General features: G+C 48.9%; 1 protein-coding gene across 1 annotated transcript in view; it reads left to right on the top strand.

Moving 5' to 3' along the window:
* The window catches only part of LMX1A (LIM homeobox transcription factor 1 alpha), a 163,760-nt gene extending 161,488 nt beyond the window's left edge, over positions 1–2,272 (top strand). The window contains exon 8 of the mRNA XM_029933191.1: positions 127–2,272. Coding sequence (XP_029789051.1) covers positions 127–287 — 161 coding nt within the window. The 3' untranslated portion in view covers positions 288–2,272. The remainder of the gene's footprint in view (positions 1–126) is intronic.
* Positions 2,273–14,954: the final 12,682 nt, after the last annotated feature.

Genomic DNA, 14,954 nt, shown 5'->3' on the forward strand with positions numbered 1-14,954 from the left:
TACAAAACTTGACGGGGCAGGGGAGGGGGCTGTGCTCAGGTCACACTGGCTGCGATCGCTGCACTTCCTAGCACCGATGTGAGTCGCTGCTTCTGGACCCTCATGACCATTTCGTCTTCATTTCAGGTGCTGAGCCCCTTTTTCATGACCTGGATAGTGACGACACCTCCCTCAGTAACCTGGGTGACTGTTTCCTGGCAACCTCAGAAGCCGGGCCCCTGCAGTCCAGAGTGGGAAACCCCATCGACCACCTGTACTCTATGCAGAATTCTTACTTTACCTCTTGAGTCTTCCCCTCAAGTTCTGTGGCTGGGCCCCCACATGGAACAACCCTGTTATGGGAAGGGTTGGCCGGCTCTAGGATGGGAAGGCCAGGAAAGAGGTGGGGTGGGGAGGGAGTTTTGTCGGGGATGCTGTTATATGATGATCTGATGTAGCTCGGCATTTCCAAAGACTGAATATACAATGATCACGTAGCTTCATGTTTCCAGTAAGAGTCTTAGCTTAGGTATGAAGATGTGTTTATCATTAAGGACAGGGACTTTTAATATAGACATTCTCATGCAAACTAGGTACCTAGAGACTCCTAACAACTTCCCACCATTTTGGGGAAGCTCTTGTCAAGAGGTGTGTATGTCTACCCATCCATATACCCATAGACAGACAGACGGACAGATAGACATGTGTGTGAGTATGTAACCTTCTGTATGTTCTCATCAAAGTTTATTCCTAATTATAACAGACACCAACTGTACAGCAAAAGTAACTATTTTCCGTGTGAACTATATTTAAGGAAATGCTTGATGCACTTAAGTTATAAAATGAGATAATTTACTTTTATAAACTTTATTTTTAGTTCGAAGAGACTGGTCAGCAGGGCAGAGAGGGCCGCTCTTTATCTGGGCCTGTACCTTTGAGTGCTCAACTTAATTCTGTTTTCAAGAGCATCACGGGGTCTGGAAAGCGGCTCACGTGGCTGGCCATATTCTCTCACGGAGTCTTGCTCTCTTTGGGGCTGAATCACAGAGCTCGGGTGAGACAGAAAAATCCTCCATCATGTTCTTAAAAAATGTAAAGCCGAGACTCTTCTTTAGATTTCTGTTAAATTCTGACACATAACGTGGGCAGCAGTAGGAAGGTCAGTTCTGCTCTTGAACTTCAGCACCTGTGGGTGTGGGATGAGACAGACAGTATGCACCTACCTCACTGGGGGACCCTGAGGCTTAATTCACCCCCAGGACACATGAGCAGGGCCGAAACCAGTGTCCCATATTTGTTTAAGATGCCAGACCGGTCTCACTTGGCAAAAGAAGCTACCTGAGGCTGCCCGTACCCTGAACCCCGAGGGTAACTCTCCCTGCTGTGGTCGCTTCTGCAAAATCTCAGCGGGAGACACCAGCTCAGGGCAGCTCAGGGGGATGCTGGAGGCCTTCCACGGGAGGAGGCTATTGCTGAGCAGATGGAGGAGGGCATCGTGGTGTCCTAGAGTGGGGGCATTGGCAGACTGTGGCCTGCCAGCTAAGAATGGCTTTTACGTTTTTAAAGGATTGTTTAAAAAAGAAAGAAAAATATGACAGAGTGTATGTGGCCCAGAAAGCCTGAAATATTCACTACCTATGCTGTCTGACTCTTTTCATAAAATGTTTGCTGGCCTCTGGTCTAGAGAGTCTCTTTCTTAAACAGCCTCCTGGAACTCTTAGAGGCAGCGGGGGGTCCAGGTGGGAACCCAGGGTTCCTCCCTCTGTCTCGCCTTTCAGACTCAGCACAGAAAACCCAGTTGCCGCTGTCTACAGGGACACTTCACACCCTGATCTCCAAGCACGGTGCTAGGGGCAGCTGCTTCTGTGCCGGGGTGCCTCCGAGGAAGCAGACGAGAAGATGGGGAAGACGGGGGAGGGGGGGTCAGCCCGGACTCCTCTGAGAGCAGTGGTTCAGGCTTGGCCTTGCTCCTGACGGTGTCCTGGGCCTTAAGAACCTTGGATACAGAGACTTGTCCCCTTCACTCCCTGCGAAGCCAGAAGGAACACACTCCCTTCCGGTAGAGTCTATGTTGTGTGATTTCTTTTGTGCTCTTGTTTATAATTTATGCAAACCACCAAGAAACCCAAACCAGTCTGGCGGGCAGGAGTCCCGCCAATGCTGTATGACGCCGCGGCCTTCTGTAGAGACCCGTCGGAGAATGTAGCAGATACTATGTGAGTGAGACAAATAGAAATCCGCCCTCCACTCGTCCTGGCATACCAAGATGAAATTAAAAACCTCTTACAAATGAGCTGTTGTTGATTTGGGGCAGGGGGCGGAGGGAGGGCGGGGAATCAGAGGGATGTGGGTGTTTGGTCAACAGGGGCCTGGGGAAGAGCATATGGTGAAGCTTAACATGAAGGGAAAGGGGCTCCAGCAAAACCTAGGGAAGAAAGGAGCCTGATCCCGCTGGGATGAACATGAAGCCTTCAGTCTTTGCACACACCTGCAAAAGGAGGTCCCGGGAACATTCCATCGGCACCAGCAAGTTCGCCTGAGGCCAAGCAATTGGGACCGTGCATGGGGAGAACGTTCACTTGGAAACCAGAGCGGTGTCACGGGGCAGGGGAAAGAGCTATGACACAGGACGGAAGGGACATCTCTGGCCAGAATGGGGGGCTAGCTGACAGGAGCTTCTCCCCAAGTTCTCCGTGTGATCTCAGGGCAGGTTTTATGACTGTAAAGGAAAGAGGTAGGGCCACAATGCAAACACATGTGCGGCATCCCTCTCTCCATGTTCTCTTGCTCACCTGCAAGACCCTCTCCCCCTCATTTCACCTACCCCTCACTCAACCCCGGGTGAGAGGCTGGTGCTGCCCCTTGCTGAGAGCCCGGAAGGTGGGCAGGAGGAGCCCACCAGGGAAGGCGGTCTCCCACTGCCCTCCCTCAGCTGGCCTTGCTTCTACCTCCAGCTTCCCTAGAGAGGCCCGGGCCCAGACGGTCCCCAACACTGTTTCCTCCTTGACACCTGCGTTCCCTCCAGCACTGCCTGCGCTAGGTCTTCTCAGGGAGGCTGCAGAGCCGGGTGCAATGTCCGCACGGGGGGCCCAGCAAGTGCCACCCACGACAATAGGCACTCCCCAGTTTGATAATCATTCTGAACAACAGGAATTTCTACTTTGGCTCACCGGGAGGGAGTCTGGGTTTGGAGGGCAGCATCTTCCACGTAGGATGAACGCTGTGCTTGTGGCTTCCAAGATGGTCCTGCCCATTGGTTTTCTTTTCTTCTTTTCTCTTGACGGCTTCCGGCAAAAAGTGGACCCGTCCAGGTATGAATCCCAGGGCCCCTACCTGCTAGTGGCCCGGCCAGCCTGGGGCAGGTTCCTTCATTCTATCAAGCCCCCAATGCCTCATCCACAGCGCAGATGGGGTTCTTGTCCTTTGCAGAGGTGACAAGGACAAGGGGGTGACACAAGTCAAGCCCAGAGTCTCACGCAGGGCTCATGGTGAGTGCCCGACATGTGGCAGCTGTGCCAGAGGCTGGGTTGTTGATGGAAGGCTAAGGGAGGCTAAGGTTCCTCTTCTACCACGTTTGAGGAACAAGGAGAAAACACCCCATTCACCCTGTTCACTCTTGGGGTCAACATAAGCTCTTCCCGTAACTTCTTTAGACCTTGGTGTGGGTCTTCACATAGCCTGACTCGCAGTTGTGGGAGAGTCGAGTTTTTGGTTCTTATTAATGTTTTTTCTTTCTCATGAAGTTTATTTATTTTGAGGGAGAGGGCGGGAGAGAGAGAGTGTGGGAGGGGCAGAGAGAGATTGGTAGACAGAGGATCCGAAGCAGGCTCTTCACTGAGAGCAGTGAGCCAGATGCAGAGGCTCGAACCCCTGAGATCATGACCTGAGCTGGAGTCTGACGCTCAACTGACTGAGCCACCCAGGTGCCCCTGTTTGTTTTTGAAAGGCATGCCGGTAAATTGCCAATTCCAAGGACACAGTGTGAACTCGGTACCCAAAGGAGAAGCTGTCAGGTCATAGGTGATTTGTCCAGCCATCTGTTGTCACCACAGGGCCGAGATGAGAGGGAGGCCCTTTATCTATAGTTTGAGCCTTTTCTGAATGGCAGAGGTTTGTTTTATTTTTTGTAATGTTTGTTTATTTTGGAGAGAGAGAGACAAAGACTACAAGTGGGGAAGGCTCAGAGAGAGAGGGAGACACAGACTCCAAAGCAGGCTCCAGGCTCCGAAGCTGTCAGCACAGAGCCTGATGGGGGCTTGAGCTCACAAAAGGTGAGACCAGACCTGAGCCAAAGTCAGGTGTTTACCTGACGGAGCCACCCAGGCGCCCCTGAATGGTGGAGTTTTGAGTCGACCCAGCATGTATCAAAAATGAGACGGAATTGGAATTAATTTGTCAATTCCAAACCCAAAGACAAAATTTTCAACTGCACTGCAATGAAATCCCAAGTATTCCCTCTCTCCCTGCCCAGCCTTCCCAATACAAATACACAAATACAAATAGTTCAAACTGGACACTAACTAAACTAGAATAAAAACCAACAACACATCATTTCCTTGAGTCCCTTTGTTTAGCACATTGTGACATTATGTTCAATGCCATGAAGGGGTGAGTTCAGAAGACCTCCATGAAGTGTTTACCCTGAAAATACAGGACCTGTGGGCAGGGCTCGTGCAGGATTGGGGGTCCCTGGCCTTAATGTCGTTTTTGAAGCTCCCTAGATGTGTAACTGTGGGCCAGGCTCTGGGTCTCCCAATTCTTATAAAATGGGCCGACAACACTTGCCTGCCTTAGAGGTTGGCCTCTGTGAGCAGCAAAAGAAACAATTAGGAAAGATCTCTGTAGGTTGTGAGCTGCTGTACGAATGTCAGCGTGTCTCAGCATCTTGTCCCAGGAGGTGCACGCAGATGGGCGGCTCATGGAGCCTGGCTCTGTGTGCAGTGCTCCTGCCTGGGTGGGTGGCCTTTGTATTAGCTAACCTGTCTCTATCTGTAGTCCCAGCCCTGGCCCCCTGTGTGCTTGGGAAGGGAAAGGTGGAGCCTGCCCCTGATCTTAGAAGGGGAGGGACCCACCTCAACAACTCTGCAGCTGCCCAATCCCAATTTGCCTCTTTTAGCCCCTTGTTACATGAACTCATTCAACAAGTATCTGCTGAGCAGCTAGAATATGCCATGCGGTGGGTCATGGATCATAGAGGCGAGTAGGAAGAGATGTTGACTCTGCTGTCATGGAGATTAAAATTTAGTAGGGAGGGGGGAGCCATTAATGAAAAATGTGAATGAACTGAACTTGCATGGTCTCAAGAGCCACAAAGGGGAAGACTTAGGACTGTAACAGTAGAGTGTAGCCCCACGTGACCTTGTGTGGAAGGTCAGAGAAGGTTTCTCTGAGCAAGCGATGACAGAGGTGACTTTATTCATCCCTCCTAGTGCCGGCCCTTTCCTTTCTGTAAGGTTTTATTCTGACTGCCATGGGAGGAAAGAACGTGATAAACCAAGTCCTCCAAGGTGTCCATGGGTAAGGTCTCGAGAACTTACCTCAAGTATCTTGTAGTGCAAAACATCTTCAGAATCGAGCTGACATGATCTGTTGAGCAAGGTGGTGGACATTTGCTGTTTTCTGGCCACCCAGCATCTTCCCATGATACTGATCATGTCACCCTGATTTCCTTTGAGGACTTGATCCTTCTTCATCACATGTGGACTTTATGGGACTGCACATCCAGGTGACTTGAGCTGCTATACACAAGGAGCAGGGATGCATAACCGGAGCGAAGCCAAGATCCCTTTCCAGGACTTAACTCTGAGGGAGAGGCACCAAGCTGCATATGTGTTTAGAGCTGGTCCACTTCTGCAAAGACACCTGCCGAAATGACCACATTGACTGTTGGATGGCCGCCGGAGCTGCCCACTCCCTGCACACGCTCCCTGGCCCAGTGAGCCATCTGCTCTGCTCATCCAGCATAGGCCCTTGTTTTCTCAAGTTAGCCTGAATGTTTAGTTGCTTACAGTCCAAAAATTCTGACAGGAGCTATATAACTACAAATGTTGTACTGTTTTGCACTGTAGGAAGGGTGTGTGTGTGTGTGTGTGTGTGTGTGTGTGTGTGTGTGTTCCTCTGTATTAAATTGGATAGTTGTTACCTCCTTCATTTTATAGGTAGGAACCCTGTAGCTCAGAGAAACGAAGCTCAAGTTTGCAGGGCTAGGTAGGCTCAGAGTTGAGTTTCCAATTCCAATTCATTTCGCTTGGCTCTTAGTTTTTGCTTGTTTCCCCAACCCTGACTTCTAAGTGGCAAGGTACATGGAAGCCCAGAGCACATGCATGGCCAGGGGCTGGGAGAGGTACAAAGAAGTCACAACATTTTTCCTGCCTACAAGGGGCTTACGATCTGGTTGGAAGTAAAGGACATGCACTTGAACTCAACACACATGCCTGTAGGTGCCAAGTACCACATTGCTGGCATGGATGATGTGCAGAGAGCATTCAGAAGATAAAGGTTATTGGGACAAAGGAAGGGAAGAATAGGATCTCCAGGAAAATGGGGCTTGAATTGAACCTTGAAAGATGGGCTTTGAGACCATAGACATAGACTTTCTATATTGATGATTTGATATATATGCTGAGAGGAGGAGGGAGGACATTCTAAACTAAAGCACCAAAACGGATAAAAGTGCAGAAGACAGGATGCAAGGCATGTTCAAGTGTAAGTGCACAAAGACCACTCTAGTTGGGGTGGAAGGTCTACTAATGGTGGAATTGGAGAAATTGGATGAGTTTGATGGTGAAGGGGTCAGTGAGAGGAGTGTTTGTAGTCGGTCACTCACACAGATCAAGACTCCCTATCTCAAGGTGCAATTTCTGCTGCTAGGTGTTCCCATAATTTATTCTTTTCTAAAATGAACCTTCCATCTGTAGCTGGTACAAGGTTGCTTGGAATAAAGCTTGTATCTCTCAACTCTAGTGCTACTAAGTTTCTTCATTTGACCAAGTTCTGCCCATCAAGATAAATAGAAGAGTCCCATGGCATCTTTGAGGCAACCTTCCCTAAGAGACAGCTGGCATGTGCCCTTTCCCTCTTCTATGTCACTTTCTTCTTCCTGGCTGTAATGCAGGTGTGATGGCTGGAGCTGGAGCAACTGTCTTAGGTCATGAGATAAACCAGTGAGTGGAGGCAACACATGGTGTGATAAGGTAGAAGGAGTCTGGATTCCTGAGGACTTTTGGGAGCGAAGCTGCCTTTCTAGCCTTGAATGATCTACATCCTAACATATTATATATATTATAATATATATAATATATGTAAGTTGGAGCGGGGCTCCAACTCACAAACCATGATATCATGACCTGAGCCAAAGTTGGACACTTAACTGACTGAGACACTCAGGAGCCCCTAAGACAAAATTTTAGTAATATCTTTATGCCAGTTGGTGAATGAGGGTAGTGAGTATGAATTTAAGTTTGAAAGCACAGCTTTGTAAGAAATGTATCTCTCTTTGTCTTCTATATGACAACCTAAAGTCTAATTTTGGGGGTGCCTGAGTGGCTCTGTTGGTTAAGTGTTCATTTTGGCTCAGGTCACAATCTCACAGTTCATGGGACTGAGTCCCATATCAAGCTCTGTGCTGAACATTCTCTCTCTCTCCCTCTCTCTCTGCCCCTTCCTGCTCTTACGCTCCCCTAAAATAAATAAATAACCATTAAAAAAGTCTATATTTGGTACTTTTTCCACCAGACTGCATTTTCCCTCTCCACACCATGACCATGTTATAGTGTAGGGTCTTAGGCAAAGCCAAAGTGGCAGAGGAGTTAGAGAAAGGAGCCCATCAGATGTTGGCCCTCTGCCATCCCCTGAAGGTGCCTGTTGGCATAGTCAACACCATGGCTCTTTCTTCATGGCTGTCATGGTCCTGACACACCTTGTCTCAGGCCTTCCGGGAGCATTACTAGAAAGCCTGCCCTTTCTCCTTCTCCTGATCAAGCCAGGACCCTTACCCTCGCTTTAAATGATTATTTATTTATTTATTTTGAGAGAGAGAGAGAGAGAGAGAGCGAGAGCGAGCACACAGAGTAGGGGAGGGACAGAGAGAGAGGGAGAGAGTATCCCAAGCAGGCTCCATGCTGACAGTGCAGAGCCTGATGTGGAACTTGATCCCATGAATCATGAGATCGAGGCTTGAGCCAAAATCAAGAGTTGGACGCTTACCAACTGAGCCACCCAAGTTCCCCTGGGAAGCCCTTTTTAATATGAGGAAAGCTATTCTTCCATGTTTCTAGTCAAGACATTTAGTCTACATCCTGAATCTTTACTCTTTTGCCTTTAATTCTTTTTTTTTAATCTTTTTTAAACTTTTTAAACTTATTTTTGAGAGACAGAGATAGAGCATGAATGGGGGAGGAGCAGAGAGAGAGAGACACACACAGAATCCAAAGCAGGCTCCAGGCTCTGAGCTGTCAGCACAGAGCCTGACGTGGGGCTCAAACCCATGGACCATGAGATCATGACCCTAGCCAGAGTCAGATGCTTAACCGATTGAGCCACCCAGGCACCACAAATTCTTTGATGATAAAATAAAATAATATTTTAGAGATTTTTTTCTATGACACTATGTTCTGGAAATAATATTTCCCCACAGAGTATAATTCTAACTAGTGGATAAAGGTTTGTAAATAGATCGCTGTAATATAATTGGACTTTTAATGAAGGTGCACACGCAAAGTTCCATAGAGGCAAAGTGGAGAATGACTTCAGGGTAGAGGTGCTCTCTGACTGGGCCTTGAAAGATGATGAAAATGCCAGGAATACAGAGTGGGGAAGGACGATCCAGAAAGAGGGAAAAACTTGAGCATGAGCAGAGCACTCTGTTGAGGGAAGATGGCCATTGTGGCTAGAGCAGCAGAGGCATGGGGAAGTGGGGCTGGAAAGTGGTTGGGATGCTAAATTAGGGCCCTATTGACTGGGAAGGACCTCAGATGCCTCCTTAATAGATTGGACTTAACCCACTGGGCATCAGAAGTTATTATTCCACAAGTGTTTCCTGAGCAGCTACGAGAAAGGGGCATTGTTGTGGGATCCCATAACAATGAAGACACTATCCTTTATGAGGCTTAAAGCGTAGCAAGGCAATAAGGCATAGTATTAGGTATTTTTAGTATATTTAATAAAATACGTGACAATTATTAATCTATATAAGACAAATAAATATACAAAGACAGCAGTGTCACCGAGACCTAAGTATAGATCCCAATAAATCAGGACTCTGATATGTCAGCCACCTGGGTCCTACAACCCCCAGCTCTTAGATGTTTGGAACACCTCACATTATGGATTGAACATTCTACTCTCCGTTTAGACATCAACCAATCGAGAAGCAGGGACAGCCGAGACAGAAATGGCTTTAGTCCTTTCTTTTCGCATGGCACTGAGAGAAGGGGAAGCCAGCATGGACAGATCACAAGCTTTTGACTCAGGTGTGCTTGAGTTACCATTCTACCACTTCCTGCCTCGCCTTCCCTCCCCCCAGAGCTCTTTCCTTATCAGCAGATGGGGATCAGATTGGTATGGGGGTAGAGAGCAAGATCAGGAGCTGCATGGGACACGGTGATGATTACTGTAGTCTCTCTAGATGCAACCTAATGGCCGCATGCGGTGGGGGTGGGAAAAGGAAGAGAGAGAAAAGAGTACTAGTTCGGTGGTGGGGGGGGGGGTGCGGAATTGCTTGGTGGTGAAAGTAACAGGACTTTGCCACAGGGAGGGGGAGGAGATAAAACATTTTGAACCCAAGTAAACTAGAAACAGAGTCATGCCTTTAAAAATAGGAACGTGGAGAAAACTCTGCCTTGTCCCATTGTCCTTGGTCCAGGAAGATCACGCCCGACAAACACAGGACTCAGAAGTGGGTTTGAAGCAGCTGCTGTGAGATGTCAGGTCTGTGTTGGAGCCTCTCAGAGGGGGTTTTGCCAGGGCGGCCGCTCATTGCCTGTCCTTCCTCCGGGCTGTGGACGACATTGCTGGCATAGCAGGGAGCTGGGTGTGGGGGTATGCTCAGGGATGGGGGGGGTCTTTGGGAGGGACTCGGCAGGGAAAATGGAGGTCTCTTCAGGTGCAGGAGCGTGCGGAGAGGAGAAAGGAGGGGTTCAGGATTGACCTTCCTCGTAGGGATTGGGACATTCCATCAACAACCCCTCCTTTGTCCTCAGATCTTGCCTGATGGCCAGCGCGAGATTTGCTGGGAGATCAGCTTTCAGGTGGGGAGGTCCCCGTGATGGTCATCAGGAAAGCGCAAGAGCTTACCCCGAGTGATCTTATGCTAATGACCTCACTTTGCAAAAGGCAGTGGCTTGGAGTTAAATGGAGGGGTTTCTTTTCACAGAACCGGCAGCATGGGGGGGGGGGGGGGGGGGAGAAACGGCTCCAACCAGCTCCCCTGCTAACTTGAATGTCAGGAGGTAAACTGAGACTGCCATGCAGATCCATGCGGTTCGCTAGGAATACAATGGGAGCCACCTGTGTGATTTCAAATTTCCCATTAATTAATGGGAAATATTAATTTTAATAACATATTTTATTAAATCCAATACATCCCCAATATTTTTCAACATGGTCCACTAGCTACATTTTTTTTAAGTTTCTTTAATTTGGAGAGAGCAGTCATTTGAGTAAAGGAAGGGCAGAGAGAGAGAGAGAGAGAGGGAGGGAGAGAGAGAATCCCCAGCAGGCTCTGCAATGTCAGCACAGAGCCCGACATGGGACTCAAACACATGAACCCTGAGATCATGACCTGAGCTAAAATTAAGACCTGGATTCTCAACCGATTGAGCCACCGAGGTGCTCCCCCCATTATCCACATTTCAAGGGTTCAATAGCCAAGTTTGGGGAGCAGCTACTGCATTGGACAGCACACATCTTCAAAAAAGAACTTCAAACACTAAATCCGTGGCAAAAAGGAATTTGTAGTTCTCGCTTGAATTATCTGAACAAGAGGCAACGGGAATTCATTAGCATTTACCTGCATTTTACTTGCTGAGGCCTCTACCAGCCAGTTCTCTGAAATTTCTCACATCATCTTTCTTTTCCTCTTTCTACCTTTTTCCCCAATGCTTGCGAGAAACAAAATAGCAGAAGAACGAGAAAACAAGGACTTAGTCAAGTTTGTACCGCATTTTTCAGGAGGAATGATGGCAAGTCGTTAAATTTAGGCAAATCTGCCCAGCAGCCTGCACAAAATATCTCTACATTTCATTACCGAGTAGCTGGCTGCAGGTTTGTTTTTGTTTGTTTGTTGATTTTTTTTTGTTTGGTTCGTTTTGGTTTTGGGGTTTTTCTTTGCTCTTTTTGTTTTGTTTTGTTTTCTTTAGCTGTCTGCAGGTTTTGAACTCACCGGGTACTTTCTTGCTCCTTGGCCTATTTGTGCTCCAGTATTAGGGCTATGTTTGGACGGAGCTGACTGTTCTGGGTGAGGTGCCAGCCTGAGGTGCCCCAGACTGCCCTTCGCGATGGTAGCAGATTAAGGACAGACATAAAGGTGACTAGTTATTATTTCCTGCTTGACATGATCTGTACACGTACATGCCTTACCCCCAGTTCCCAGTACTGTGCCTGGCATATAACAGACCCTGAGGGGAAAATGCTCAGTTAAATGAGTTATCTAAGAGATAAACACCTAGCCTTTGCCCGTATAAAAATGAGGAAGCAAATGTATTTCATTCAGACATGAAGCCAGCAGGGTCGGTGGGTCAGTCACCGGAAGAAATGGGTGTCACTGATGAGCTGTTTGTGTATTCTTTCAACAAACATACCCTGAGCACCAGATCTGTGCCTGGCGTTATATTCTGCACCTGATTAGAATGACGAGTCAGATAAGACCCTGCCCTTCTTTGAGAAAGAAGCAGATATAATCACAATCACTATATGACACACATCAAACTAGAAATTTGTGCCCAGTGGCATGAGAATCGAGGGGGGGAACAAATTTATTTATTTGATCATTTGTTTAATGTTTATCTGTTTTGAAGGGGGGAGGGCAGAGAGAGAGGGAGACACAGAGTCTGAAGCAGGCTCCAGGCTCCAGGATCTGAGCTGTCAGCGCAGACCTTGACGTGGGGCTCGAACTCAAGGAGTGCAAGAGCATGACCTGAGCCGAGTCAGAGCTTAACCCACTGAGCCACCCAGGCGGCCCTGGAGGAAGGGCAAATTTAAATCCTCTCGGGGAAGCAGGGAATGCCTTGTGGAAGACATTTGGTCCGTGTCTTGGGAAGTGAGAGGGAGTTGGCATGGAGAGAAGGGAAGGGTGGGTGCTGTGAACTTAAACAAGGGATGGGTGACTCTGAGGTGGGCAGGGGTGCAGGGAGGTGGTAGCTGGTGCCCTGTGGCTCGGCCAGTGACTTTCAAGCCTTTTCCTCTCAAGACCCATTATGCTTATTTTTGTTTTAAGTTTATTTATTTATTTTGAGAACGAGAGAGAGAAAGCAGAGCTGAAATCAAGAGTCGATGCTTAACCGACTGAGCCACCCGGGTACCCCGAGACCCATTCTGCCTTTAATACTTATCAAGGATCCCAATGAACTTTCATTTATATGAGCTCTCTCTGTTGAGATTTACTGTACAGAAATTAAAGAAAATTTAAAAGCATGTCCTTATTACTCTTTGAAAATAATAATAAACTCATGACATGTTAACATAGATATCACATTTTAAAATAACTATATTTTCCAGAAGAAAGATAATTTAGCACTGTATTTGTTTTACTTGCTTGCACATCCCTTTAATGTCTCATTTCCCAGAAGACAGCTGGTTCTCACACCTGCTCCGTACTTGTCAGTGGCAGTGTGTGAAATCCGGCTTCATGCAGATACATCAATAATTATATGCAGGGAGGAGTATTTTAATAGGTTTTTAAAATTATGTGATTGTTTTTCTTTCATATTATACCAAAACTTGGCAAGCTATAGTTTCTCTTTAAAACAATTTTTTAAGCGTTTATTCATTTTTGAGAGATGGAGAGAGACAGAACATAAGTGGAGGAGGGAAAGAGGGAAAGGGAGACACAGAATCGGAAGCAGGCTCCAGCTCTGAGCTGTCAGCACAGAGGGGCTCGAACACACAGTCTATGAGATCATGACCTGAGCCGAAGTCAGATGCTTAACCACCTGAGCCACCCAGGTGCCCCATCAAGCTGTAATTTCTTAAAAGTTGCTTGATCCTAAAATCATGTTCTCTGCTGCATTAAAATCCATCAGTAACTAGCACCTAGATTTTGGCTGGTAATACCATTTGGTCATCAAAAGGCTCCTGGGAGAAATGGCTCATTCTAGAAGGACTGGGACAGGAAATATACACGATGGGCCTCAACACACACACACACACACACACACATACACACACACACACACACGCGTGTGCTGACCCTACTTCCTGCATCTGCAGCCTCTGCTGCCCTGGCAGCCCTCAGAACTCTCCGTGTACTGGACCGTGGCTGCCAGAGCCATCCCTGTCTGGGTCACACTGGCATGCCAGCTCCTGGCCAGGGCCAGGCACTCCCAAGCGCTACTCTCTGTCACTAGGAGACAGCCTAGCCTGTCTCTTTTCTGGCGCGGCCCTGCCCTTGGTTCCACGAGGGCTCAGGGCCTGGCACCCTGCATTCTCAGCTCAGGAAGCCACCCTCGCAGAAGCGGACTGCTGTCACCAGTGGGCAGAAGCGCCGTGTGATAAAGAGAGTGGACTCTGGAGTCAGAGTCCTGGGTTCCTAAGACCGGCTCTGTGTACCATATGACAGTGTGACTTTGCGAAACTTCCTGTGCCTCAGTAGAACAGGGGGATGGCCCTAGTGCCCACCCCTACGGAGCCGCCAGAAGGAAAGGAGGCCTGCAGACAAAGCGCAAGCGCGTAAGGATCATCCAAGGACATGCGGCTTTTAGCGTTTGCTTTTCCCCCCCGATCATTACCCATCATCATGGTCTCCCCTGTGACCTGTCCCTGCGGCCGAGGCTGACTGCACCTGCTGAGAGGTCTACCTCCCCCAGTCCTGGGCACTTCTGGGGACTTCTGGCTACCGCGATGGCTGCAGGTGCCACCCACCCTGCAGCCTGGGTCCCCTTGGTTCTAGAAGCCTCTCAACTATGTTGCCACCACTCCTGGCCCTTTAGGTCTGAAGCTCATGTGCTGATGCGGGACCAGAGCTGGCTGGTGGAGGGGAGGAGAGGCAGGGTTAGTGTCTCCGACTCGGCAGGGGTGGGGTGGGGGGCACACAGGCTTCCCCTGCAGGCACCCAGTTCTTCTGACAAGGTCTGTGGAGGGAAAGACTGGAGTCCGGGGGCCGCCTGAGGCTCAGTTCGAGGACATTCCTGAACCTCCAAATGTTTAGACCCCGGGGGCACAAAGGAAGAGGAAAGCGGTAGTGAATAGCCCAGGTGAAAGGCCTTTCTCCCAAAGAGAAGAATGGGTTTGGATTCCAGCCCAGCGCCCCGCCCCCAGCCCCCAGGGCCCTCTCAATTTCAAGACCTGGACTCCCTAGGTTAGCAAGTATCTACTGCTCATCACTGCCTTCATTCACACCCACTCGGCAATTTAGTCCCTGCCTGCTCCCTGGGCGGGTGAAGCTTATTGTCAACACCCTTTCTGTATCCTTATCTTTGATTGTAGGGGAAAGACGCGCGTCTGCCATTCAAGGGGTCCAGCAGGCAGCTGGGCCACGGGGTGGGGTTTATGGCCCCTCGAGGCCTCCGGAGGCAAATGATCCAGAAACATGTTTACAGGGAGGTCTGAGACCTCGGAGCCAAAGCAGGAGGGGGACCAGCTAGCATTTCCATGGAGCTTTAGCAGGTGACTAGCCACTAGCCAAGCATTGCTGCACCTTGTCCTCAACAACCCTCCCGCCCCACCCCACTCCCCACGCCTGTTCTCCTTTAAGGGAGAGGAAGAGAGTCCCAGCACTGGGTCCATTTGCCTGCTTCTGAAGCTTGCAGCCTGGACTGGTC

The sequence above is a fragment of the Suricata suricatta genome, chromosome 3 (assembly GCF_006229205.1).
Source record: "Suricata suricatta isolate VVHF042 chromosome 3, meerkat_22Aug2017_6uvM2_HiC, whole genome shotgun sequence".
Taxonomy (NCBI): Eukaryota; Metazoa; Chordata; class Mammalia; order Carnivora; family Herpestidae; genus Suricata; species Suricata suricatta.